The 26,770-nt window shown below is 65.0% G+C and overlaps 1 protein-coding gene across 6 annotated transcripts in view; it reads left to right on the top strand.

Annotated features, from left to right (window-relative positions):
- Positions 1-23,344, top strand: part of SLC12A7 (solute carrier family 12 member 7) — a 48,668-nt gene extending 25,324 nt beyond the window's left edge. For 4 of the 6 annotated variants that reach the window (XM_059916058.1, XM_059916056.1, XM_059916060.1 and 1 more), the window contains 13 exons: positions 283-401; positions 638-736; positions 1,053-1,172; positions 5,926-6,030; positions 6,485-6,653; positions 11,486-11,681; positions 11,912-12,081; positions 12,180-12,311; positions 12,944-13,051; positions 14,392-14,570; positions 15,156-15,170; positions 20,548-20,681; positions 21,836-23,344. In XM_059916058.1, the coding sequence (XP_059772041.1) occupies positions 283-401; positions 638-736; positions 1,053-1,172; positions 5,926-6,030; positions 6,485-6,653; positions 11,486-11,681; positions 11,912-12,081; positions 12,180-12,311; positions 12,944-13,051; positions 14,392-14,570; positions 15,156-15,170; positions 20,548-20,681; positions 21,836-21,927 (1,638 nt within the window). In that variant the 3' untranslated portion in view covers positions 21,928-23,344. The remainder of the gene's footprint in view (positions 1-282; positions 402-637; positions 737-1,052; positions 1,173-5,925; positions 6,031-6,484; positions 6,654-11,485; positions 11,682-11,911; positions 12,082-12,179; positions 12,312-12,943; positions 13,052-14,391; positions 14,571-15,155; positions 15,171-20,547; positions 20,682-21,835) is intronic. The other 2 variants (XM_059916059.1, XM_059916057.1) reach the window with 2 other exon arrangements.
- Positions 23,345-26,770: the final 3,426 nt, after the last annotated feature.

Raw genomic sequence — 26,770 nt, 5'->3', positions numbered from 1 at the left:
CGCCCCTTGGCCTGCGCTCGATGAGGGCGTCTGGGGTCTGACGGTACCTGGGCCGCCGTCTGCCCTCTGGGTGTCGGGTTTGCTTCCTGGACGTGGCTGGGTGAGGTCCAGGCCACGTCGTGAAAAGTCCATTTCTGCTTCTGCCGCAACTCTGAGACCTCTTTTGGGTTGGACCGGACTAGCTCGGCTTCTCGCCCGAACATGAGCTTTTTTTCCTGCGTCCTCCCCCCTGCCGCGGCCACCCCCCCGCTGCCCCCAGCCCACCTGCCTTTCTCCTGGTAGGTGTTTGGCCACGGGAAGGCCAACGGGGAGCCCACATGGGCCCTGCTGCTCACGGCCCTCATCTGCGAGACTGGCATCCTCATCGCCTCTCTGGACGGTGTGGCCCCCATCCTCTCCATGTGAGTGGCCGCTGGCCCCGTTGGCAGTCACTCTGGGGACGTGAGGCCCCTGCTCAGGGGACGGCAGACGGGAGGGCATAGGGCAGAGCAGGGGGCCAGGCGGTGGATGACGGGGCAGGCGGACCCCACGGGAGGGGACCGCGATGTGGGCAAGGGGGCTCCCGGGGGAGGTGGCGGCGGCTCAGGCAGCTCGGCGGGACCTGGCCCGCCCCTCACGCCACTGATCGTGTCCCCAGGTTTTTCCTCATGTGCTACATGTTCGTGAACCTGGCCTGCGCCCTGCAGACCCTGTTGCGCACGCCCAACTGGCGCCCGCGCTTCAAGTATTACCACTGGTGAGCGGCCATGGGGAGCCCGGTCCCCTCCCTTCTCTGGGGCACGCGGTGCGTCTTGGGGGCCAGCTGCCACCTGGGTCCCTGGCTGCCCTTCGTGGGACCAGCCCGGTCTCCGAGCCGGGTCTCTTGTGGGCGCCTTGGGGCCGTTTCAGCCCTTGGGATGGTCCGGGTGCAGGAGCCGGCCACGGCATCCTTGCTGTGCTCTGGATGAAACCAGAACAAGGGTTTCTGCTGGGCTCCAAGGCAGCTGCTCAGGTGCCGGTCTGGGGGTCCGGGCGGTGAGGTGTGGGCCCCCTCTGAGCTGCCTGTCCCCCAGGACCCTCTCCTTCCTGGGCATGAGCCTGTGCTTCGCCCTGATGTTCATCTGCTCCTGGTACTACGCCCTCTGCGCCATGCTCATTGCCGGCTGCATCTACAAGTACATCGAGTACCGTGGGTGAGCTGCCGCTGGCCCCTCTCCCGGGCTGGGTGCTCAGGGACCTCTAGCAGCCGAGGGGTCAAAGCCCATCCTTCCTGCTGGGGGCTGCATGGGTTTCTGCCTGTGAGCTCCCATCAGGTGGATAACCACGTTTGCTCTTTCTAATTGATTCCACGTTTGTTACGATGTTTCATTAGGTTTATCTATGTGTATCTATGTGTAAGTATACTGTACTTTTTTAGCAGTGCTGTTTGTAAACTTTGAAATTTAACGATAGCACTGATGTGCAGTGGATTTTCAGAAATAGACATTTCTGAAAGGTACACTGTAAAAAACCGAAACGGTGGGCAGGTTAAGTGCATCTCAGAGCCCCTGGTCCATCACTGGGGCATTTCCCCTGGACGCCCTGGCCCCCTCCAGGGGGCGAGGCCCTGGGGAGGTGGGACCTAGGGGGGCTTCTCAGGGCACGGGGGGTGGGAGGGCCTCCAGGGACACTGCCTGAAGTCCCCTCCCAGCTCTTCCAGGGTGGCTCGGAAGCAGGGTCCCTCCCAGCTCTTCCAGGGTGGCTCGGAAGCAGGGTCCCTCCCAGCTCTTCCAGGGTGGCTCGGAAGCAGGGTCCCTCCCAGCTCTTCCAGGGTGGCTCGGAAGCAGGGTCCCTCCCAGCTCTTCCAGGGTGGCTCGGAAGCAGGGTCCCTCCCAGCTCTTCCAGGGTGGCTCGGAAGCAGGGTCCCTCCCAGCTCTTCCAGGGTGGCTCGGAAGCAGGGTCCCTCCCAGCTCTTCCAGGGTGGCTCGGAAGCAGGGTCCCTCCCAGCTCTTCCAGGGTGGCTCGGAAGCAGGGTCCCTCCCAGCTCTTCCAGGGTGGCTCGGAAGGAGGGTCCCTCCCAGCTCTTCCAGGGTGGCTCGGAAGCAGGGTCCCTCCCAGCTCTTCCAGGGTGGCTCGGAAGCAGGGTCCCTCCCAGCTCTTCCAGGGTGGCTCGGAAGCAGGGTCCCTCCCAGCTCTTCCAGGGTGGCTCGGAAGCAGGGTCCCTCCCAGCTCTTCCAGGGTGGCTCGGAAGCAGGGTCCCTCCCAGCTCTTCCAGGGTGGCTCGGAAGCAGGGTCCCTCCCAGCTCTTCCAGGGTGGCTCGGAAGCAGGGTCCCTCCCAGCTCTTCCAGGGTGGCTCGGAAGGAGGGTCCCTCCCAGCTCTTCCAGGGTGGCTCGGAAGCAGGGTCCCTCCCAGCTCTTCCAGGGTGGCTCGGAAGCAGGGTCCCTCCCAGCTCTTCCAGGGTGGCTCGGAAGCAGGGTCCCTCCCAGCTCTTCCAGGGTGGCTCGGAAGCAGGGTCCCTCCCAGCTCTTCCAGGGTGGCTCGGAAGCAGGGTCCCTCCCAGCTCTTCCAGGGTGGCTCGGAAGCAGGGTCCCTCCCAGCTCTTCCAGGGTGGCTCGGAAGCAGGGTCCCTCCCAGCTCTTCCAGGGTGGCTCGGAAGCAGGGTCCCTCCCAGCTCTTCCAGGGTGGCTCGGAAGCAGGGTCCCTCCCAGCTCTTCCAGGGTGGCTCGGAAGGAGGGTCCCTCCCAGCTCTTCCAGGGTGGCTCGGAAGCAGGGTCCCTCCCAGCTCTTCCAGGGTGGCTCGGAAGCAGGGTCCCTCCCAGCTCTTCCAGGGTGGCTCGGAAGCAGGGTCCCTCCCAGCTCTTCCAGGGTGGCTCGGAAGCAGGGTCCCTCCCAGCTCTTCCAGGGTGGCTCGGAAGCAGGGTCCCTCCCAGCTCTTCCAGGGTGGCTCGGAAGCAGGGTCCCTCCCAGCTCTTCCAGGGTGGCTCGGAAGCAGGGTCCCTCCCAGCTCTTCCAGGGTGGCTCGGAAGCAGGGTCCCTCCCAGCTCTTCCAGGGTGGCTCGGAAGCAGGGTCCCTCCCAGCTCTTCCAGGGTGGCTCGGAAGCAGGGTCCCTCCCAGCTCTTCCAGGGTGGCTCGGAAGGAGGGTCCCTCCCAGCTCTTCCAGGGTGGCTCGGAAGCAGGGTCCCTCCCAGCTCTTCCAGGGTGGCTCGGAAGCAGGGTCCCTCCCAGCTCTTCCAGGGTGGCTCGGAAGGAGGGTCCCTCCCAGCTCTTCCAGGGTGGCTCGGAAGCAGGGTCCCTCCCAGCTCTTCCAGGGTGGCTCGGAAGCAGGGTCCCTCCCAGCTCTTCCAGGGTGGCTCGGAAGCAGGGTCCCTCCCAGCTCTTCCAGGGTGGCTCGGAAGCAGGGTCCCTCCCAGCTCTTCCAGGGTGGCTCGGAAGCAGGGTCCCTCCCAGCTCTTCCAGGGTGGCTCGGAAGCAGGGTCCCTCCCAGCTCTTCCAGGGTGGCTCGGAAGCAGGGTCCCTCCCAGCTCTTCCAGGGTGGCTCGGAAGCAGGGTCCCTCCCAGCTCTTCCAGGGTGGCTCGGAAGCAGGGTCCCTCCCAGCTCTTCCAGGGTGGCTCGGAAGCAGGGTCCCTCCCAGCTCTTCCAGGGTGGCTCGGAAGGAGGGTCCCTCCCAGCTCTTCCAGGGTGGCTCGGAAGCAGGGTCCCTCCCAGCTCTTCCAGGGTGGCTCGGAAGCAGGGTCCCTCCCAGCTCTTCCAGGGTGGCTCGGAAGCAGGGTCCCTCCCAGCTCTTCCAGGGTGGCTCGGAAGCAGGGTCCCTCCCAGCTCTTCCAGGGTGGCTCGGAAGCAGGGTCCCTCCCAGCTCTTCCAGGGTGGCTCGGAAGCAGGGTCCCTCCCAGCTCTTCCAGGGTGGCTCGGAAGCAGGGTCCCTCCCAGCTCTTCCAGGGTGGCTCGGAAGCAGGGTCCCTCCCAGCTCTTCCAGGGTGGCTCGGAAGCAGGGTCCCTCCCAGCTCTTCCAGGGTGGCTCGGAAGCAGGGTCCCTCCCAGCTCTTCCAGGGTGGCTCGGAAGGAGGGTCCCTCCCAGCTCTTCCAGGGTGGCTCGGAAGCAGGGTCCCTCCCAGCTCTTCCAGGGTGGCTCGGAAGCAGGGTCCCTCCCAGCTCTTCCAGGGTGGCTCGGAAGCAGGGTCCCTCCCAGCTCTTCCAGGGTGGCTCGGAAGCAGGGTCCCTCCCAGCTCTTCCAGGGTGGCTCGGAAGGAGGGTCCCTCCCAGCTCTTCCAGGGTGGCTCGGAAGCAGGGTCCCTCCCAGCTCTTCCAGGGTGGCTCGGAAGCAGGGTCCCTCCCAGCTCTTCCAGGGTGGCTCGGAAGGAGGGTCCCTCCCAGCTCTTCCAGGGTGGCTCGGAAGCAGGGTCCCTCCCAGCTCTTCCAGGGTGGCTCGGAAGCAGGGTCCCTCCCAGCTCTTCCAGGGTGGCTCGGAAGCAGGGTCCCTCCCAGCTCTTCCAGGGTGGCTCGGAAGCAGGGTCCCTCCCAGCTCTTCCAGGGTGGCTCGGAAGCAGGGTCCCTCCCAGCTCTTCCAGGGTGGCTCGGAAGCAGGGTCCCTCCCAGCTCTTCCAGGGTGGCTCGGAAGCAGGGTCCCTCCCAGCTCTTCCAGGGTGGCTCGGAAGCAGGGTCCCTCCCAGCTCTTCCAGGGTGGCTCGGAAGCAGGGTCCCTCCCAGCTCTTCCAGGGTGGCTCGGAAGCAGGGTCCCTCCCAGCTCTTCCAGGGTGGCTCGGAAGGAGGGTCCCTCCCAGCTCTTCCAGGGTGGCTCGGAAGCAGGGTCCCTCCCAGCTCTTCCAGGGTGGCTCGGAAGCAGGGTCCCTCCCAGCTCTTCCAGGGTGGCTCGGAAGCAGGGTCCCTCCCAGCTCTTCCAGGGTGGCTCGGAAGCAGGGTCCCTCCCAGCTCTTCCAGGGTGGCTCGGAAGCAGGGTCCCTCCCAGCTCTTCCAGGGTGGCTCGGAAGCAGGGTCCCTCCCAGCTCTTCCAGGGTGGCTCGGAAGCAGGGTCCCTCCCAGCTCTTCCAGGGTGGCTCGGAAGCAGGGTCCCTCCCAGCTCTTCCAGGGTGGCTCGGAAGCAGGGTCCCTCCCAGCTCTTCCAGGGTGGCTCGGAAGCAGGGTCCCTCCCAGCTCTTCCAGGGTGGCTCGGAAGGAGGGTCCCTCCCAGCTCTTCCAGGGTGGCTCGGAAGCAGGGTCCCTCCCAGCTCTTCCAGGGTGGCTCGGAAGCAGGGTCCCTCCCAGCTCTTCCAGGGTGGCTCGGAAGCAGGGTCCCTCCCAGCTCTTCCAGGGTGGCTCGGAAGCAGGGTCCCTCCCAGCTCTTCCAGGGTGGCTCGGAAGGAGGGTCCCTCCCAGCTCTTCCAGGGTGGCTCGGAAGCAGGGTCCCTCCCAGCTCTTCCAGGGTGGCTCGGAAGCAGGGTCCCTCCCAGCTCTTCCAGGGTGGCTCGGAAGGAGGGTCCCTCCCAGCTCTTCCAGGGTGGCTCGGAAGCAGGGTCCCTCCCAGCTCTTCCAGGGTGGCTCGGAAGCAGGGTCCCTCCCAGCTCTTCCAGGGTGGCTCGGAAGCAGGGTCCCTCCCAGCTCTTCCAGGGTGGCTCGGAAGCAGGGTCCCTCCCAGCTCTTCCAGGGTGGCTCGGAAGCAGGGTCTGGGGGCCGTGACCGCTCCTGCTGGGGAGCTGGGCCACGGCCTGTGAGTCAGAGACCCCTCCCCGCGCCCTCTCCTTCCTCCGCCCCATCGATGGCCCCGACTCGGAGATCCTACGTTGGTGCCAGTGCCGCCTCCACCCTCCCCGTCCCACCAGGTGCCCCTCGCCATGTCCTGCTGCTTCCTACTCCCGCCCGTTCTCGGAAGCCCCCTCCTCTGTCACAGAAGCGCTGAGAGGCCCTGAGTGGCCACCTGGGTGCGCTGTGGGCGGGGCCTCACCACTGCCCCCCCGCCCCCCGTCCCGCAGGGCCGAGAAGGAGTGGGGCGACGGCATCCGGGGGCTGTCGCTGAACGCCGCCCGCTACGCCCTGCTGCACGTGGAGCATGGCCCCCTCCACACCAAGAACTGGAGGTGAGTGTCCTCATGCCCTCTGACCCCACGGATGCCCGTTCCTAAAAGCAGGCTGCAGAGAGAAGACGGTACCCACCCCCCCCCCCGTCAGGAGACGGTTGTCAAGGAAGCTTTTAGCACCTTTGTCCCTGTACGTCAGCCTGGGCTGGTCAGCTCGGGTCCGATCGCCCGGTGGAGATGCATCGGGGGTGGAGGGGGAGGACGGAGGCGAGCTGACCCATTCGGGGGGCCTGCCGTGGCTGGAGGGCGTTTGACAGTCTTCCCGCCTCTGGGAGGAGGGTGGGGAGGCGGGCCCTGCAGAACCCGGGTTTTGTCTGCGCTGAGAGCCCGCTGCCCAGCAGGGAGCCTGGGGCACGTGGCCCGGGAGGGGTCTCACCCAGCTCGCCTGCGGGGAGGGTGGTGGCGAGTTGCCGTGGTAACAGCTCCCCGCCCCGCCCCCCACGCCCCCCGGCAGGCCGCAGGTGCTGGTGATGCTGAACCTGGACGCGGAACAGCACGTGAAGCACCCCCGCCTGCTGTCCTTCACCTCGCAGCTCAAGGCCGGCAAGGGCCTGACCATCGTGGGCTCCGTGCTAGAGGGGACCTTCCTGGACAAGCACGTGGAGGCCCGGCGGGCCGAGGAGGTGGGCCAGGCGCCAGGGAGGGGGTGAAGGGGCCGCGCCGGGTTCGAGCCGTTGGGTTTCCACCTGTGCGCCCGACTGCCGTCCTGTGTGTCGTGCTGCGTCCTGTCTCCAACTGGACAGCAGTTTTTGAGTTTGAAACGAGCAGGAGGGAGACCCGTGGAGGAGAGTCTGACGTGCGCGGCCCCAAGACCACAGACGGCGGGGGGTGCTCGGGGCCGTCGAGAGCAGCCTCGGGGCAGGCCTCCCGACAGGCGGGCCCAGCGCCCGTGGCGTCTCATCTGCTCCCACGACGGGGCCTGTGCTGCCGGGTCTGCCCATCCAGAGGCTCCACGGACCAGGGAGGGGACGGCGGGTCAAGGGCACCCAGGCCAGGCCTCCGTCATCCTGACTCGGACGCTCAGCTGGTGCCACCGCGACCTCTGGTCTCGGTCCGGGGCAGCCCCGATGCCTGAGCTTCAAACCCCGTCTCACGGGCAGTTTAAAGCATACGTAGCAACGGTAGATGGTACCACGTGGCCGTCCCAGCATGGCCCACGTCCTGTCACCTTGCCTGCCCGCCCCACCCCGGGAGTGTCGACACCGATCCACCGCTCACTGTCTTTTCACCCCAGACCCCGCGCGTCTGTCTCTGAAACAGGAGGCGATTCTCACAGCAGCCCCACCACGCCCGTCCACAGGCCGCGTCCAGCCTGCCTGCTCTCCACCCCGGCTGTTGGGCTCGGGCGGCTTCCCGTCTGGCCGGGGCATCTGAGTCTTACGCTCGGGTGGGTCCTTCGTCAGCCGTCCCCACATCTGGGTTGGCCGCTGTGCCCGGGCGTCCGGGTCAGCCCTGCTGTCCAGGTGTCTGTAAACCGGGCTGCGCCCAGAGTTCTCCGGAGCACGCGGGCGAGGCACGGCTGCTTGGAGGGGGTCGTGGCCTGTGTAGCCCAAGGCATCAACACCCGCTTCCTTGGTTGGCTGGACAGCCGGCCCCCGGGGACCCGCCCTGGCAGCCAGCGGCTCTGGTGCAGCTTGTTCAGGGGACTTGCTGTGTCCTTTTCCTCATCTCTCCAGAGGCACCAGCTGTTTTCTCAGCATCGTCGTGACCCAGGGGTTTCACGGGGTAGTTGTTGGTGTTGGCTGTGGGTGTAGATGCCGAGGTTGTGGCTGCGATCCCAGGTGTAGATGCCGGGGTTGTGGCCGTGATCCTGGCTGTAGATGCTGGGGTCATGGCTGTGACCCTGGGTGTAGATGCCAGGGTTTTGGTTGTGAGCCATGGTTGTAGATGCCAGGGTTGTCTGAGAATTGTATCCTCCCTGTCTGGTATTCCAGTTTCATTCATTCTTGGACTCCTTTTCCCCTGCCCAACCGTTAGGGGGTAGAGTTCCCTGAGTGATCTCACACATCTTCCTTGGTGACCTTGGCCATCTGTGAGCCATGGGTGTAGACACCAGGGTTGTGGCCGTGATCCTGGGTTTAGACACGGGTTACGTCTGTGACCCTGGGTGTAGACGCTAGGGTCGTGGCCGTGATGTCGGTGTAGACACCAGGGCCATGGCTGTGACCCCGGGTGTAGACCCTGGGGTTGTGGCTGTGATCCCGGGTATAGACGCCGGGGTCGTGGCCGTGATCCTGGGTGCAGACGTGGTGTGTCCTCCTCGCTGGTGGGGCAGCCTCCTTGTGCTGGTGCCTCGGCCTTCTCGACAGCTCCCTGCGTCGGTGTGAAGAAGCTCCAGACCCGTGTCCGAGGGTGGGAAGGTCCCAGCTCTCGTGTGCGACATTGCGCAGGCGCTGACGGAGCGTCTTCCCTCTCTTACACTCGCAGGTCCTTTTGTCCTCCCAGCGTCTCTGGGGACGGGCAGGGGGCAGAGCGGGGCTGTGGGGGTGGGCTCCAGCACTGAGTAGGGGGTCTAAGGCTCCGGGCCCCTGCCCGAAATGGCACCGACTCGGCTGGATTCACAGCCCTCCTTCCAGACACTAACATCATAACCTGATACGTGTCCTTTTGGACTTTCTCCTGTTGGTTTTTTTTTAAACAGACGATCCTGCAGAAATACCACTTAACACACTTATTTTGCTTTGAACTGTTGCTTTTCCAATCGGCCGGGCGCTTGTTTTGTTTAGGACAGCTGCACAGTGTTTGTTTCGTGGAGGTGCTCTGAGTTTTATTCCGTGAAATTGCTGTCCTGGGGATGGAGGTGGCTCCCAGTGCTTTGGTGTCAGGAAGTGTGGCGTAAGCAGCACTTAGATGTGTCGCCATCCACGGGGGATTGCTCCTAGGATGGATTCTTGGAGTTAGAGCCTCCCTCCCTGGTGCCCCTGAGGCTCCGAGCCAAGTTCCAGTTCTGGTCTGCCTGGTAGTTTACGTAAAGGCCGGTCCGTGTGGCCGGTGGGGAACAGGGGGACCTCAGGCCCCTCTCTGCCGTCTCTTACTGGGAGGGCTGTGTCCCGTTGCTGCCGTGGGAAAAGGAAGGCACAGCTGGGTGTCGCCCCACATGTCCGGCACGGATGGCGCTCAGAGCCCAGTGTGTTCCCGAGGGGAGGGGCTGGGTGGAGGCGCTCACGGGGTCTCAGAGGGTGCGGACCCCAGGGGTGCTGCAGTCGGGTGCAGCCAGTTTTGCTGTGCAGCCCACAGCATCTCACCCGCTGGAGGGGCGGTGGGCACCCACCCGGCTTTGTAGGTCGAAGACTGGTCACTGCACTTGGGCCCGCCTCGATTTTTTCAGCGTGTGTCCCGCCCGCGGAAGCAGAGGCCTCGTGAGGGAAGGGCCCTGTTGGTTCCTGCTGCGTTAGGGGGATTGAGCAGCTCACGTCTTGACAGTTCAGCAGCTGAGACGTGCTGGCCGGGACGTGGGAAAGGCTGTGCTCCCCTTCCCGGGAGCGTGAACGAGGCTGGTCTAATGCGGGGCAGGGAAGGGCTCACACGTTGACTTTGGGTCCCACGGGGCATGGTCCTCAGGGCCCCAGGAGCTGGGTGTGGGGGTGGTGCCCGAGGCCCTGGAGGTACTGCTGGGCTGTCCCTTGAAGTTCCCGCGAGGCCAGGGTAGTGGGGGCCCCGAAACCTCACAAGGCAGCGAAGTGGGCTTCCCAGCAGTGGGACAGAAGAACCACAAAACCCCGCTGTGTCTCCTTGAAGCCGTAGCATCAGGTCAGCATTTCCACCAGTGACCTGAGAAGCTGTTGGTCTCAAAGCTGGAATGTGTGGCCTTTAAGCCCCTTGAGTGACTGTGTCCTGATGGGGCCGAGCCCCTGGCCTCTGGTCTCCAGGAAGCGTGCGTCCAGGGAGCCCTGAACTGCACTGCGGCTGCACCAAGGCGGCCCTGGGTCACGTCCAAACACCTGTTTGGACTCTTCCTTCTTGAGCCAGCAGCCCTTCGACGTGGTGGCTCAAGTCCGGGTGGTCGAGGGGGGACGTGGCTCCAACCCTTCACATGAGGTCCTGGGGCGTCCGTCACAAGTACCGGCAACAGGGGCTTAGAACAACCAAGATTCACTCTGTCTCAGCTCTGAGGCCAAAAGTCACACATCGAGGTGCCCCAGGGCCAAGCTCCCTCCTGAGCTCCAGGCGAGGGTCCTTCCTGCCTCGTCCAGCTCCCAGGTCTCCAGGTGTCCCTGGGCTCCTGCCCACATCCCTTCAGTCTCCACCTCTGTCTTTACATGGCTTCCCTGTGTCTGTCTTCTCTCCTGTCCCTGACATTGGATTTGGGGCCACCTGGATAATCCAGGATGGTTTCACGTCAAGACCCTTAACTTAATTACATCAGCAAAGACTTTTTTCCAATAAGGCCACATTCACAGGTTCTCAGGATTAGGAAGTGGGTGTATCTTTTGGGGGCCACCGTCAATTAACCCACTGTGGTCTGTCCTCTGGCCCCCAAAATGCACACCTGCCTGATGTGCAAAGTACGTTTATCTCATCACTGCATCCTCCCAAGTCTCAAACCCCTTACAATGTCAACTAAGTGCAGAATCTCGTGTAAGTACCAGCAGCTCAAGGTCCCAAATCTCGTCTTCTAAATCACCTGACTCAGGTGGGGGTGAGATTCTGAGTGGAGGCCATCCCGGGGCAGAATCCCTTTGCCCACAGCCTGCGCGACTCGGAGACAAACAGTCCGCGTTCCAAAGTGCACTGCGTGACCTGCACGGGGGACGCGTCCCAGCCGGGGAGACACAGATTGGAGGAGCCGGGGGGTTTGGACTCCAGCGGGGCAGTTCCATGTGGTGTCGGGCCGGCAGTGCTTCCCTGTGGCTTGAGGCCCCACCCCCAAGCCAGGCCACGGAGAGCCAGTCGGCATGGCCGGCAGAGGACCCGCTGCACAGGTGGCGCTACCTCAACAGAAGGCCTGCCGTGGTCACGGTGTGCCGGGCTGCGCTGTGACGTGGAGCTGCCCCCGTCGGGTGCCTGGCATGTGGCCGCGGGAGCAGCCCTGCACCCGCCGGGCATTTCACTCCCGCACCACTGCCTTCTGGGAAAAGCTGTTCGTTTTGACGCGTCCTGACCAAGGTTCCCACAAGCCAGGAGTGAGGGTCAGGGTGTCCCTGTGCAGTAGGGGGTGGTCTGTGACCCCGCAGGTCCCAGCGTGCCCGCAGCGGTGCCCTTCACCCCCACTGTCCTGTGGGCACGCACACGCGCGTGTACTCGTGCTCGTGTGCACACGCAGGCAGTGCCCGAGGGCACCGGGCCCGGCCTCGACTCCAGGAACCAAGGGGCGCCCCCTGAGCCTCTGGCCTCCGCGCGTGAGGCTGTGAGTCTGCGTGGGGCCCGCCCGGCCCCTTGTGGTAGGTGGGTGTGTGCTGGCGCCTGCTGCCCCCACCCGCCCCTCACCCCAAACCCGGCCCGTCTGTGTCTGCAGAACATCCGGGCCCTGATGGGCACCGAGAAGGCCAAGGGCTTCTGCCAGCTGGTGGTGTCGTCCAGCCTTCGGGACGGCATGTCCCACCTGATCCAGTCGGCCGGCCTGGGGGGCATGAAGCACAACACCGTGCTCATGGCCTGGCCCGAGGCCTGGAAGCGGGAGGACAGTCCCTTCTCCTGGAAGAACTTTGTTGGTGGGTCGGGCCGTTTGGAAGCGTTGCGACGGGAGCTCCTTCCCCTGGTCTTGCCCCCGTTTGGCGGTTCCCGCGGGCGCCCCGGCTGGGCCGCCGAGTGCTGGGGGGCAAGGGCCGTGCCCCGCAAGGGGCTTCGTGGGGACCCCGGGCTCCCCTGCCCCCGTCCCGCTGGTGAGTCCAGGCTGCTTGGTTCTGCTGGGCGGGCCTGTGACCCCGTGACCTCTCCACAGACACCGTCCGTGACACCACGGCGGCACAGCAGGCCCTGCTGGTGGCCAAGAACGTGGATCTGTTTCCGCAAAACCAGGAGCGCTTCAGCGACGGGTACATCGACGTGTGGTGGATCGTGCATGACGGGGGTCTGCTTATGCTGCTGCCCTTCCTGCTGCGGCAGCACAAGGTGGGGGCGGGGTCACGTGGGGGCGGGGTCATGGGGGTCACGGGGGAGGGGGTGGACAGCGGGCAGGAATGACCGCCCCCCCGACCCCCGCCCCGCAGGTGTGGAGGAGGTGCCAGATGCGCATCTTCACGGTGGCCCAGGTGCACGACAACAGCATCCAGATGAAGAAGGACTTGCAGACATTCCTGTACCACCTCCGGATCAGCGCCGAGGTGGAGGTGGTGGAGATGGTGAGCGAGCGCGGGCACTGGGCAGACACAGCTCTGATCTGCAGGGTCCCCACGGCCCTTACAGCCCAGGGCCAGCCTGCTTGGCCTGTCCGCGACATCCTTCTCTGTCCTCTGGCTGTGACGGCATCTCAGGTTCCTTCCTTCCTTTTCCGTGACCTCGACAGCTTCGAGGAGGGTCAGGCGACTTGTCGTGAGTCCCTCAGTTTAGGTTTGCCTGATGCTTTTCTCGTGGCTGGGCTGGGTCACGGGCTCATGGGAGGGGGACCCGGCTGCACCGAGCCTGACCACGGGACTGGCCGCCTCCCGGAGGATCTGAGCTCCAGGGCCAGCGGGAGGGTCACGGTCGGTCCTGTGGGGCGCGTGTGGGCCGGCCTGTGTCCGGAGCCCACGGTTGTGGTGCCTCCTCCTTATGGGTGTCTCGTGTGTCAGTGAACGTGGGTCCCGGGGCGGGTGGAGGGCTTTCAGTCGTGACCTGCACGCTCACACGTAGGGGTGGGGACGCCGGTGCCGGGGCTGTGAGCCCCAGAGGGTGGCCCGGGGGCCCCCAGGCGCCCAGCACGCTCGCTGGGGGACGGGGGGTGAGTGGTGATCAGTGTGTGCTCGCGTCTGCTTCCGTGCTTCGGGACCTGTAGGTCGAGAACGACATCTCGGCCTTCACCTACGAGCGGACGCTGGTGATGGAGCAGAGATCCCAGATGCTGAAGCAGATGCAGCTGTCCAAGACAGAGCAGGAGCGGGAGGTGCGTGGGGCACACGGGGGTCCTGCTCCTGGGCCCCTGCACAGAGCGGGGTGTGTCCACTTGCGCCGCACTGGCTTGTCCTTTCCTGGGCCCCGCGTGACTGTCAGGACAGGGCCCTTGAGGCCTCCTCGAGCTGTTGTCCCCACACCTGGTTCTGTGAACAGCCGGTGGCGTGGCTTCTGCCCCCACCTCCCCTCGCCACGCGGCTCGAGGTCACATCCTCACAGGCCCCCGGGGCCGGGCCCGTGTCTGCCCGGCCGTCCTGCTGGTGCGCGGCCCCGCCTCTCTTACGTCATATCCCAACCGGCCACCTCCTCCTGTCCCTCCATCCTCAAACCAGCAGCCGCCAACTCGTTACACCCCTCCCAGCCTTGTCCCAGCTCACGTGTCTCCACGGCCCTGCACGGCCTGACCCTGTCCCTGCCTGAGTGACCTTCGCTCTCGCCACATAGGCTGCTGCGGTTTCCTGGGGGCCCCGACCCCTCACCCCCACAGGCCTCCTCCCGCTCCTTCTGGCTGTCGTCAGTGCCTTCTTTGCACACAGCTCGCCGGGCACCTTGTGTGACATGGGAGCTCCTTCCCCCTGCACCTGCCCTTCCCCAGACTCCATGGCACTGACGGCCCCGCCCCAAGGACATGGGCTCCCTGACAGCCCCTTTGCTGTTGATGCGTGAGAGGGTGGATGGATGGGTGAGGGGAAGGATGGATGGATGGAAGGATGGAAGGAAGGATGGACGGATGGAAGGAAGGATGCATGGATGGATGGGTGGGTGGATGGATGGATGGATGGAAGGAAGGATGGACGGATGGAAGGAAGGATGAACGGATGGAAGGAAGGATGAACGGATGGAAGGAAGGATGCATGGATGGATGGAAGGATGGATAGATGGATGGAAGGATGAATGGATGGATGGATGGGGTGGGTGAGGGAAAGGATGGATGGACGGACGGATGGATGGACAGATGGATCGATGGAAGGATGAGCAAGTGAACGGGCGGATGAGCAGGTCAAGGCAGGGCCTGTGTGTGCGGGGCTGTGTCCAGTGCAGAGACGTGCACGTCAACATCTCCTGTCAACAAGTCTGGAAAGGTCCTTTCTCAGGGGCTTTCAGAGCTGGGACAGGAGGAGACAGAAATGTAGCGATGGGTTTGGTCTGGAGCCCAGGAGGAGGGGCCTGGCCAGGTGGGTCTGGGAGGGCCGGCCCAGACGTCCCCAGGCCCCGTGGGTTGTGCTCTGTCTCGGGTCCGGGGCTGGCTTCTGTCCCTGTGCACGTCCCCTCCCCGGGGGGTGGGTTCCTGCCGTCACGGTGCGGCTGCTGAGTGTCCTGCTGTCCCACCAGGCGCAGCTAATCCACGACAGGAACACCATCTCCCACTCGGCCATGGCCGCCAGGACCCAGGCCCCGTCCACGCTGGACAAGGTGCAGATGACCTGGACGAAGGAGAAGCTGGTCGCCGAGAAGCACCGGAATAAGGACGCCAGCGTGTCCGGGTTCAGGGATCTCTTCAGCCTGAAGCCGTGAGTGTCCACCTGCACCAACCCGCAGCCACGAGGGGCCCCGTTGCCGCCATGCGGAGCGGCAGGCACGCCCAGCCTCTGAGAGGGCCGAGCCGGCCCAGGGCCGCAGCCTCCTTCCAGGGCCAGTTAGTGGGGACGCGGGTGGTGAGTTGGCGGCGATGCCACCGTCAGTGTTCCTGGTGGGTGTCCCAGCACCTAGAGGTCAGGCCTGAACCCCCGCGGTGACCTCCAGGCTGCCCGTTGGGCCAGGGCCCATCCCCCTCCTTGGCTCTTGGCTGCGGTGTTGAGCTGAGGGCCCCCAGGGCTGGCGCAGGTGCCGGTTGGTGGCGTGGCTGGACCTGGGGAGGGGTCCCAAGTGGGAGACTAGGACAGTACCTCCCGGGTCTTCGGTGGCGGAGCAGAGCTCTGGAGCCCTGAGTCATCGGCAGGGCCTGGGGGGCCCGAGGGGGCCCGAGGGGTCAGTCGGCTTGAGGAGGACCACAGTCAGCTGAGAAAGGGCAGCCTGGGGTGAGCCCAGTAGTTGTGCAAAGCGTGTGTCGTGTTTCCTCTTAAAGTAACGTGCTCTCTGTTTTCTCTTCCATGTAGAGAATGGGGAAGCCTGTAAGTCACTCCCTGTACGCGGGGCCTCGCAGGCGCGCTTGCCTGGCGTGCGGTGCACGCACAGCCCCGTGAACCGCGTGGGCGCGTCCGAGTGTGCGCAGCCCCGTGTGTGTGCGCGGCCCCGTGTGTGGGTGTGCCCGTGAGTACCTGTGTGTGCACAGCCCCGTGTGTGTGCAGGGCCCCGCGTGTGGGTGTGCCCGTGAGTACCTGTGTGTGCACAGCCCCGTGTGTGTGCAGGGCCCCGCGTGTGGGTGTGCCCGTGAGTACCTGTGTGTGCACAGCCCCGTGTGTGTGCAGGGCCCCGCGTGTGGGTGTGCCCGTGAGTACCTGTGTGTGCACAGCCCCGTGTGTGTGCAGGGCCCCGCGTGTGGGTGTGCCCGTGAGTACATGTGTGTGCACAGCCCCGTGTGTGTGCAGGGCCCCGCGTGTGGGTGTGCCCGTGAGTACCTGTGTGTGCCCAGCCCTGTGTGTGTGCAGGGCCCCGCGTGTGGGTGTGCCCGTGAGTACATGTGTGTGCACAGCCCCGTGTGTGTGCAGGGCCCCGCGTGTGGGTGTGCCCGTGAGTACCTGTGTGTGCCCAGCCCTGTGTGTGTGCAGGGCCCCGCGTGTGGGTGTGCCCGTGAGTACCTGTGTGTGCACAGCCCCGTGTGTGTGCAGGGCCCCGCGTGTGGGTGTGCCCGTGAGTACCTGTGTGTGCACAGCCCCGTGTGTGTGCAGGGCCCCGCGTGTGGGTGTGCCCGTGAGTACATGTGTGTGCGCAGCCCCGTGTGTGTGCAGGGCCCCGCGTGTGGGTGTGCCCGTGAGTACATGTGTGTGCACAGCCCTGTGTGTGTGCAGGGCCCCGCGTGTGGGTGTGCCCGTGAGTACCTGTGTGTGCGCAGCCCCGTGTGTGTGCAGGGCCCCGCGTGTGGGTGTGCCCGTGAGTACCTGTGTGTGCGCAGCCCCGTGTGTGTGCAGGGCCCCGCGTGTGGGTGTGCCCGTGAGTACCTGTGTGTGCACAGCCCCGTGTGTGTGCAGGGCCCCGCGTGTGGGTGTGCCCGTGAGTACATGTGTGTGCACAGCCCCGTGTGTGTGCAGGGCCCCGCGTGTGGGTGTGCCCGTGAGTACCTGTGTGTGCCCAGCCCTGTGTGTGTGCAGGGCCCCGCGTGTGGGTGTGCCCGTGAGTACATGTGTGTGCACAGCCCCGTGTGTGTGCAGGGCCCCGCGTGTGGGTGTGCCCGTGAGTACCTGTGTGTGCCCAGCCCTGTGTGTGTGCAGGGCCCCGCGTGTGGGTGTGCCCGTGAGTACCTGTGTGTGCACAGCCCCGTGTGTGTGCAGGGCCCCGCGTGTGGGTGTGCCCGTGAGTACCTGTGTGTGCACAGCCCCGTGTGTGTGCAGGGCCCCGCGTGTGGGTGTGCCCGTGAGTACATGTGTGTGCGCAGCCCCGTGTGTGTGCAGGGCCCCGCGTGTGGGTGTGCCCGTGAGTACATGTGTGTGCACAGCCCTGTGTGTGTGCAGGGCCCCGCGTGTGGGTGTGCCCGTGAGTACCTGTGTGTGCGCAGCCCCGTGTGTGTGCAGGGCCCCGCGTGTGGGTGTGCCCGTGAGTACCTGTGTGTGCGCAGCCCCGTGTGTGTGCAGGGCCCCGCGTGTGGGTGTGCCCGTGAGTACCTGTGTGTGCACAGCCCCGTGTGTGTGCAGGGCCCCGCGTGTGGGTGTGCCCGTGAGTACATGTGTGTGCGCAGCCCCGTGTGTGTGCAGGGCCCCGCGTGTGGGTGTGCCCGTGAGTACGTGTGTGTGCACAGCCCTGTGTGTGTGCAGGGCCCCGCGTGTGGGTGTGCCCGTGAGTACCTGTGTGTGCGCAGCCCCGTGTGTGTGCAGGGCCCCGCGTGTGGGTGTGCCCGTGAGTACCTGTGTGTGCGCAGCCCCGTGTGTGTGCAGGGCCCCGCGTGTGGGTGTGCCCGTGAGTACCTGTGTGTGCGCAGCCCCGTGTGTGTGCAGGGCCCCGCGTGTGGGTGTGCCCGTGAGTACGTGTGTGTGCACAGCCCCGTGTGTGTGCAGGGCCCCGCGTGTGGGTGTGCCCGTGAGTACCTGTGTGTGCGCAGCCCCGTGTGTGTGCAGGGCCCCGCGTGTGGGTGTGCCCGTGAGTACCTGTGTGTGCGCAGCCCCGTGTGTGTGCAGGGCCCCGCGTGTGGGTGTGCCCGTGAGTACCTGTGTGTGCGCAGCCCCGTGTGTGTGCAGGGCCCCGCGTGTGGGTGTGCCCGTGAGTACCTGTGTGTGCACAGCCCCGTGTGTGTGCAGGGCCCCGCGTGTGGGTGTGCCCGTGAGTACGTGTGTGTGCGCAGCCCCGTGTGTGTGCGCAGCCCCGTGTGTGTGCAGGGCCCCGCGTGTGGGTGTGCCCGTGAGTACATGTGTGTGCACAGCCCCGTGTGTGTGCAGGGCCCCGCGTGTGGGTGTGCCCGTGAGTACATGTGTGTGCACAGCCCTGTGTGTGCGCGGGGCCCCGTGTGTGGGTGTGCCCGTGAGTACATGTGTGTGCACAGTCCCATGTGTGTGTGCACGCCCCAGTGTGCGTGCATGGCCTTGTGTGTGCATGTGTCCATGCATACGTGCTCAGCCCTCTGTGCGGGTGTGCCCGTGTACGTGTGTGTGCATGCACGTCCCAGTGTGTGTGCTCAGCCAGGTGTGTACGTCTGTCCGTGTATGTGTGCCTCGGCCGTGTGCGCATGTCTGTGTGTGTGTGCGTGTCCATGTATACGTGCCTTGGCCATGTGTACGTGTCCGGGTGTGTGTGCATGTCCTTGTATATGTGTCTGGCCCGTGTGTGCGTGTCCGTGTATATGTGCCTGGGCCACGTGCGTGTGTCCGTGTGCAGGTGGCGCTCGCCCACTGTGGCTTTCAGTAATTTCCTGTTTAGTTTGCTCACTCCGTTTGGAGCGGCTCAGGGCACACACCCGAAATCCCTTCTCTGGGTAGTGCGTGAGGACTGAGGTTGGAGGGCGGTTGGTCCCGAGCGGCTCTACAGCGGAGCAGAGCGTGTGCTGTGCCCGTAGCTGGTAGCGATCGTTCACCCACATCCCTTGGGGCTGGGGGTTCAGACCTCATCTCAGCTCGTCCAGGACGGCGTTTCCTCCCGTCTGCCCGGCACCGGGTGCCTTTTTGCCCCGTAGGAAGCTGCCACCTTTAGTCTCGTGAGAAGGGATGTGGATGAACCTCTGCATGGCCGGCCCCTGAAGGCTTAGGGCCAGGGCTCCAGGGCCCGCCTGGGGTTGCTGTCTCTCTGTGCATCTGTCCACCCCTGGTTCCCCCATGATTTTCGGGCTGTTTTCCCTCCCGTGGGAGCCCGGCCAGCGTGCTCCGTGGAGCCTTAGGACTTGGGGTGCACTTCCTGTTCCAGCCCCTAAACCCGATTGCATCACACACTGAGGGAGCAAAATGTGCAGATGAGTCGGGAAATGCTGGGCCGAGTACTGCACTTCCTGCCGTGTTTTCACGACCTTGAAGTGCCCTACGAGTACAGCCTCCTAATTAAAAAGACAAAAACAAGCCCGTGGACACAGGAGTGCGTGTCCCCCCCCAAAAGGCACGGTGAGCCGTGGGCCCATGCCCCGCGTGCGCCTGGCAGGGGTCAGCAGGATGCGAGCGGGGGACGGGACCTCACTCCCGTCTGGCTTCTCCTCGGGGTGGGCTGGAGGGGCTCCCGGAAGGTTGGAGGTCGGCCCACAGGTGGCACGTGCCCAACTAAAGGTCGCCGCGGTGGGCGCCCTGCGGGGGGGTTCGCTGGCCCCCAGGCGTGTGGGCGCCTCTGTCTCGCCGGCCGCCTCCGTGTCTCTGTCAGGAGCCAAGGGCCTGGGTTTCCAGTTTTGCCCCCAACGGAGACTTCCTCCGCCCCGGGCGGCCCCCGCCCCACGTGCAGTTCCCAGCCTCAGAGGACCCCGTGAGGGAAGCCCTTCTCAGGCTCAGCACATGGCCACGTGTTTCCATTTGGTGACCTCGTGGCCGGTTGTGGAGGCAGTGCAGGTTTCCGTTAACTTCCTGGACACACGGGCTGCCCAGCCCCACGTCCGCGCCTCTCTCGCCTCCACGGGGCCTGTCATCTTGGAGCTGCGGGTCTGTGCAGACCCACACTCGTGATTTTAAGATTATACGTGTTTTCAGACTGTTAACCCTGAGAGGCCCTTCAGTGTCCCACACGCATTCCTGGGATCGCCTTGTCCCCAAACGCACTGGTAATTGTGGCCCATCCTGGCAACTGATTCACGGTTCTTGTAACGAAAGACCCCCGACTGCTGTGGACAGAGACCCAACCTGTAATTTTACCAGATAAAATTGGAGAGAGGAAAGCAAGGGCTCCATCTCCCTGTTTCCCTCCTGGTAATTGGAGGCTGTAATTGGATTTATTTGGCTTAAGGGTTGCGTTGATCAAAGGTGGTGGCCCGGAATGCATCCTGGGGGCCTTTCCCTGACCCCTTGTGTGGCGGCCTCTGTGTGTATGTCTGCCCGTCCCTCTCATGTCCGAGGCACGGGTGACCTTTGAGCTACGTATCCTGTGTGCGGCCCCAGAGTTGGCGGTGGTGCTGGAGCGCCCAGCGCAGAGCGGGTGCTGGTGCAGTGAGGCGGGTCTTCCCAGCCGGGGGGCCTGCCGCCTGCTTCTTGGAACCCAGCTCACTGGGGAGGGACCTGGGGAGGGGGGAGGGCAAGCACGCAGGTGCCTGAGCGCCTGGTGTTCCCAGTCTTGCTTCCCCGGGGATCCTCCCTTGGGGGCCGCTGCCAGGCCTGGTTTCCCGGGACCCTTCGAGAACCACGGGTGCACAGTGGATGGTCCGCCCGCTTCGAGGAGTGTGGGGACCGGGCAGGCAGTGAGCGTACGGGCACGGGGTCCGGGTCACCAAGGGCGGGGCTCTCGTCCTTCAGCCGTCGGCCGGCTGGACGAAGAGCCGGGGGTGGGCCTCATGGCGGCCGCACTCTCGGCCGGAATCTCCAGCTCTGTTCCAGGACCTCGGGCCTCCGGAGCGGGTGGAGGGCTGGGCCCTTCCTCGCTCAGCCTCTCTGCAGCCCCCTGGACCCCAGCCTGCGTTGGAAGGAGCGAGGGGCAGCGTTTAGGGCAGGCTCAGCTTCAGGGCAGGGTCTCCGCGGGAGACGCTCCGTGACCTAGAGGTGCACGCCGTGCCGTCGAAGGGGCTGCTCCCGCCCGAGGGGCAGTGCTTGGGAGCAGAAGCTGATTCGCCCGGCTGTCATCTTGGCCTCCGCGTGCAATCGCCGTGCCGGGGGTTCTCCGGGTGGCGGGTCTGATCTGTTTTCACCCGCCCTTTCGGACGGAAGTGGAGCGGGCAGGGTGGGGCCTGAGCCCGGCACCCAGGACCTCGGCTGGAGGTGCCGAGTGACCGTCTTCCTCCCACAGGGACCAGTCCAACGTCCGGAGGATGCACACGGCCGTGAAGCTCAATGGCGTTGTCCTTGACAAGTCCCAGGATGCCCAGCTGGTCCTGCTGAACATGCCGGGCCCCCCCAGAAACCGGCAGGGGGACGAGAACTGTATCCTTTCCCGGACGCTGTCCCCATGTCGGGGCGCCGCTGCCGCGGCAGGATAACACCTCTCTCCTCCCCTGCTCAGTGGAGACGCCCGGGGCAGGGATCGGGAGCCGCGGGGCCCTCGACGTCGGGGGCGGGGGGGGGCGGCCAGCCCGGGTGGCCCGGAGCAGAGCCGCTTCGCCATGGGCCGCCCGCGGGGCCGTGGGCAGGCGGATGCAGAGGCTGTGAGCCGGCGGCTCCTGCCGGCTGCCTGGTCCCCACGTGGCCGGCAGGGGGCCGGGAGCCAGCGGGCGAGTGTGCGTCTCCTCCCCACGTTTTAGCTGCTGGCCCAGGGCAGCTGGGCGGGGGAGCCCCAGGAGTCGCCCCTGCTTGACTCGGGCGTGAGCACCGGGGCCGAGGGGGCAGTGTGGCCACGTGACTGAGGAGGTGGCCTTCCCGGGGCCTCCGTGGGGATCACAGTGGCCCCCTGGGTCAGGGTGGTGAGTGAGGAGCACGTGGGCTCAGAGACCGAACACCCGGCGGGGGGGGTCGCCGCATCACCGACCCCGACCCCTCCTGCTGCAGCTCCGGCTCTGGGTCCTCGTCGGCGCTGGGCTCTGAGCTCCCGCCCGGCCGGGTCCCTTCCCGCCCGTCTCTAGGACGTGGCAGAGCCGTGGCTCCACCCCCAAGCCCTTCCCGCCACCAGGTACCCTGAAGCCCCCCGCCGGGTGGATCCCTCGTGGGCCAGCTGCGGGGCGCGAGGCTGTCGTCCTGGCCTCGGGGTCACAGGTCGGCCCCCCGGGGGCGGGAGGAGGTGGGAGGAGGTAAGCAGCCTTGTTCCCGGGTTTTAAGCCTCAGGCTGACCACACGTTTCAGGAGTCCGTGCCTCGTGCTGACCGGGACTCCCCGGCCTATCCAGGGTCTTGGCGAGTGGACAGGTCCCTCCTTGGCAGGGTCAGTGCCCCTCTTTCCCTCACACTGGTCCCTCCTCCCCTACCCCCCACCCCGAGTCTCCTCCCCTGAAGGCCCCGGATCCCGGCCTTCCCTGTCCCGTCCTCGCCTCTTTCTCCAGCCGAGCCCTAACCGGACGTGGGCTCTTGGGTGGTAAAGGCGCTCCGTTCACCCTTGCAGCCGCGCACCTGGAGGGGTTGGCTTTGTCCTTGACTCGGTGCCCCCAGACATGGAGTTCCTCGAGGTCCTGACCGAGGGGCTGAACAGGGCCCTCCTGGTTAGGGGCAGCGGCCGGGAGGTGGTCACCATCTACTCCTAACGTCCGGCCGCTCGGGGCTGTGCCCGGCGGGTGTGCGGATGGCGCCGCGATGCCTGCCGACCAGCACCTGCATGCCTCCAGGGGCTCTCCTGTCCGGGCCAAGAGCCGGCACCTGACTCAAGATTTCCTCGCGGCCGAGGGAGGCGCGAAGCCCTCGTGCCCCCCTTCCCCCCACCCGCCCCGGCGAGGCTGGCCGTGACCTGCGACATGGCCGGCCGTCTCGTGGTGACAGAGGAGGTGGGAAGCCCCTTGGATTCTAGAATCGATTTCCCTGGGTTGGATCTTTGGGCTGTCGTGCAGTTACGGTCACTCAGATCCCCCCCACCCCAGGGTGCCTGCGAGAAGCCCACAGACAGGTTGATCCTCTGCAGCTGAGGGCTCCGTGCAGGCCCTTCAGGCGGCCCGGGCTCAGGCACCGGCTCTTCCCAGCTGGGCGTCCGCCTGCGTTTATGCTCCGGGAACCTGCAGGCAGCAGCGGGGGAGCCTTCGGGGCTGGGAGCGCCACACACTTGAGCGTCCGACGTGCACCCGCCCCTGTGACCTCAGTTTCCACACTTCATGCTGGAGAAAGGGGACGAGGCTGCAGCCGCGGGAGGGCCTGTGGCGTCAGCAGTCACGGCACCCGGCTGTCAGCTGAGCCTGTGTGTCCCCTCCCACCGTCATCGACGGTCCCAGCTGTGTTTAGGGCGCTGACAGGTGGTCCCAGCCACATGGAGGGCACTGACGGGTGGTCCCAGCGACATCGAGGGCGCTGACACGATACCTTCCAATGATCCTGGACTGTTTGCACTTTACACGCGTGATCCCGTCCACTGTATATTGTCGCAGTAATTTGTGCCTCACTTTCCCGATGGCTTATTTATTTATTTAAACACCTGGGGGAGTTTGAGTGATAAAAGTTGACCATAAGGAGATAGCCTCTGTGAAAGGGGCTCCAAACAGACCAGCCATTGGCTTTCTCTGGCTTCCGTGGGCTCCCAAGGGAATCGGCCTGGTGCATGGATTTCAGGTCAGGCAGGGGCTAAGCGTGTGCTTCCAGACGCTTCTGAGGGGTGGCCGGGCAGCATTCGGCGGCCACAGCATGTGCCAAATGCCACAGCTGGGCTGGGGAGTGGGGGGTCTTGGTTCAGTGCTGAGTTAGGCAGTGAAACCCACCTCGGTGGCTTCCAGACCCCTCGCGCATCTGGGGAGGGGCCGCCAGTCCCTGTCCTAAGTCACATGACCCCAGCTCACGTGGAACGGAGGTGCCTGGGCCTTCCACCTGCCTCCTGCTGTGTCTGTCTACACTGGGCCTCCTTTCCATACTGTCAACTGTGTAACCGTAACTGCAGCCATTTTAAAGTTGACTTCATGTTTTCCTTTTTTAGGCTCTTTGTATGATTTTGTTAGTAGAAGAATAAAATTGTATAAAATCTGAGTATGTTGAAGAATCTCCTGTGACTCGTTCAGCATAGAAATTAAACATTTGGGGATGCTCCCCTCCCTCTCTTTTCTTGGAGGAGTTTATTTCAGGTCTGATCAGCCAAAGCACACTCAGATGGCGAAAGAATCATCATGGGAATTGGTTGAAAGAAGTAAAAACCAAACGAGAACAACCAAAGCTGTTGGACAGCAACAGGGAGCTGTCCCGTGTCCCCCCATGGTGCGTGTGCAGCACAGCAGTGAAATCCTGCTGTCGGCTGAGATGACTCCACCTGTCATCTCTATCAGGGTGGAATCGGCAGAGAATCTGTCACGAGGGGCCCTGTGTCCTGACACGGGCTCGTGGCGAGACAGCCCTTCTCGCCTGCGAGGATGTAGGCGTGACCACAGAAAGGAGACTGACGAGTGTTGCCTGGACGTAGAGAAACTGTGGGGACAGAGTTGCAGCTCCTAAATGTGTTAAACCAGGAGACCCAGCAGCTCCACTCCTGGACGTAAAAGCCAGGAGAAACGGATGCCCGAGCAGCCGTGAAAGCGCCTGTTCCAGCACTCACGGCCGCCCCGCTGCGGAACAGCCCACGTGTCAGCTGATGCACGTGGACGAGCACAGCGTGTGCACGTTTGACGGTGTGAGACTCAGTCCTGAGACGGACGAAGTGCTGATGCTGCCACACAGGTGAGCCCCGAGAGCATTCTGCTGTGAGAAAGATGCCGGGCACGACCGTCAGGTTCCCGTTACATGTCCAGAGTGGGCAGAGCCACAGACGGACCGGCTGACGGTACACACGGGGGCCGGGGTGGAGAGTGGGAGCCCCTGGCGGGCACGGGGTCTCTGTTTAGGGCGAAGAGAAGTGTTCTAAGGAGGTGGTGAATCCTCAGCCCCCCCGGCCGCTGCCCCCGTTGGCTGCCTCCCCAGTTTCCCTGGCAACGTCTGACCCCTGCTCCCTCCCAGCGCCCCCCTTGTGCTGCCCCCTCGCCGTGGACGCCAGCGGCGGCTCTAACCCTGGCCGCCCAGCTGTGTCTCCGACCTGCTGTTTGCAGAGTCTGGGGAGGCACGGAGCGGTCGAGGCCCTCCCCGCGGTGCGCGTGGACCCTCAACCTGGAGCTGCCTGGGGTCGCCTTGGGGATGCAGCCCCGTCAGACTCAGCGCCAGGCGCTTCGGAGGGCGAAGAGGCAGCTGGGGCCGCGGGCTTGTCCATGGTTGGCTCCCCCCTGGGGCAGCGACCCCCCAGCCACCCCCAGCCCTGACGGAGGCGCCGTGGGTGTGTGTACGGTGGGAGCAAGTAGCTCGCGAAGCCCGTGGGAGGCCCCGGGTCCCACTTCTTGGACGATGGCCAGTGGCGGGCACCACCCTCCCGGTCCTTCCAGGCTCAGACTGGGCGGCGGCTGTCCTGTGTCTGGTGGTGGCGGGCGGCGTCCACTCACTCCCTCACTCCCTCACTCCCTCACTCACCCTCCGTGCTCGCTGGGCTCCTGTGAAGAGCCTGGGCCAGGACAAGCTGTGGGTGCCCCAGGAGCAGACGGGAACGGGCCCCACAGGCAGCAGGCACAGGCGAGGCCGGCCCGGCACGCGGGGTTGGGGCACGGGGCTCATCTCAGGCGCAGAGACGCATGAGGGCTGCAGGCAGAAGAAGTGAGGGAATGAGGCAGAGAGTGGCCTTGGGAGCAGGAGTGGGGCCCGGGGTGGGGGCCCTGGCAGGCTGTCTCCTCCCACGTCCCACACCAGGTGCCACGAGTGCAGAGACATAACTGACCACGTCGTGTCTGTGCTCAGAGGGACACGGAGGAGAGAGACTCCCGGGCTCGGGGGCAGGCAGGGGCCAGTGGCCTGCGTGGTGTGGCACCGGGAAGCCGGCCTGCTTGCTCTCTGGATTCACCTTTGGGCTGAGCAGACGGGGACCGCACGCACGAGCGGAGCGGCCGAGAGCACAGGCCCGGGAAGGGGGCGAGAGGGAGGCCGGTGTGTGGGCAGGGGACCAGGAGGTGGGGTGGCCAAGCTGACAGCCCTGCGATCAGCCGAGGACCAGAGGCCATGCCCCCGAGTATCGCGAAGACCTTCGCTCACTCGTACCAGGGGTATCGGGCAACACGCTCTCCGGGAGGGCCTTCTTAGGAAGGAAGACACAGGTTGGGCCAGTTTCGGGATCGTCCAGTAGCCAAATCTACACTTAACAACAAATAAGTAACGAGGCGCTTTGCTTCTGTTACAGAAGGCATCTCTCTGCACTTGACCAGTCACCACGCAGCTTTCCTGGTGGACCCGGCGCTGGGGCCTCTGGCTCCTCCCTGCCTCACCCCCCCGCCCAGGCCCAGCGGGCAGGAGCTGCCCCCAAAGCAGGCTGGACACAGCTCCGCTGACCCCGCCCACCTCTGTCTCACAGCCTTTCTTCCGCGAGGGCATCTGCTTCCCCTGGCCCACGTGGTCCCGGGGCCCCGCCCCAGGTCAAGCCGCTGCATCCACGGGACACAAGCTGTTCTCCACGTGTGGACGTTTAGTTAACGTGTCCGCGGCCGCCCGGGGCCCTTTGTGTGCTCGTAAGTCATCTTCCTCGTCGCTGCTCTCAAACGGCTCTCTGTCCCTTTCAGCCGTCCTGGACCCACACTGGCGGCAGGGAGGGTGGGCCTCTCTCCTCCACGGATCCACAGGCAGCAGACACACACACACTCAGCTTCTGGTCCGTTTGATGGCATTTCACTTACATTTTGTCTTTAAAACCGGCGTCTGGACTCAGGCTGACGTTGAGGCCTCAGCACACTCCCGGTCGGCCAGCGAGCTCCGCCTGAGGGCGGTGTGGGCGGTGGCAGGGCTGGATGGGTCTGCTGGGACTGAAAGTCCCCTCATGGGGGACCGGGTGCAGGAGCTCTGCACACAGAGGAAGGGACCGGGGTCGGGGCCAACATTTGGTGCCGAGGGGCAGGTGACATGGAGCTGGGTTCACGACAACAGAATGGAACGTGGACTCATCCACGCGGGGCCACACCCGGCCGCTGGCCTCTGGGCCACCCGGGCCCGGCCTGCGTCTACTCCTGAGATCCCCGGAGCCCTGAGATGTGGGGCACCTGCTCCTCCAAGCACGCGGGGTGCAGCGCACAGAGACGCCAGCCACTCGGAAGCCCGGAGGGGTTTTTAAAGCAGCCACGAGCACGGCGTCTAGAAGCGGGCAGGAGGAGACGGAGGCGAGGTGCATCCACAAAGAGCCAGCGTCTCCACATAAGCCTCGGCCCACGCAGCCCCAGACGGAGGTGTGAAGTGTGCCCATAGCATGAACCCAATTTTAGGCTTAGGGGTTTTTTTATTTTGGTTTTTTTAGAGCAGTAAAGTGGGGGAAGTGTTATGCATAAATGCGGAGCTCTGTGTGCCTGCACGTGCGTTAATTTTACTTCTACAAACGTACAAACAGCGACGGACATGCTCTCTCCG

The sequence above is a fragment of the Balaenoptera ricei genome, chromosome 3 (genome assembly GCF_028023285.1).
Source record: "Balaenoptera ricei isolate mBalRic1 chromosome 3, mBalRic1.hap2, whole genome shotgun sequence".
Lineage (NCBI taxonomy): Eukaryota > Metazoa > Chordata > Mammalia > Artiodactyla > Balaenopteridae > Balaenoptera > Balaenoptera ricei.
Note: the sequence above shows the minus strand (reverse complement) of the source record. Positions and strands in the feature narration are given on the sequence as shown.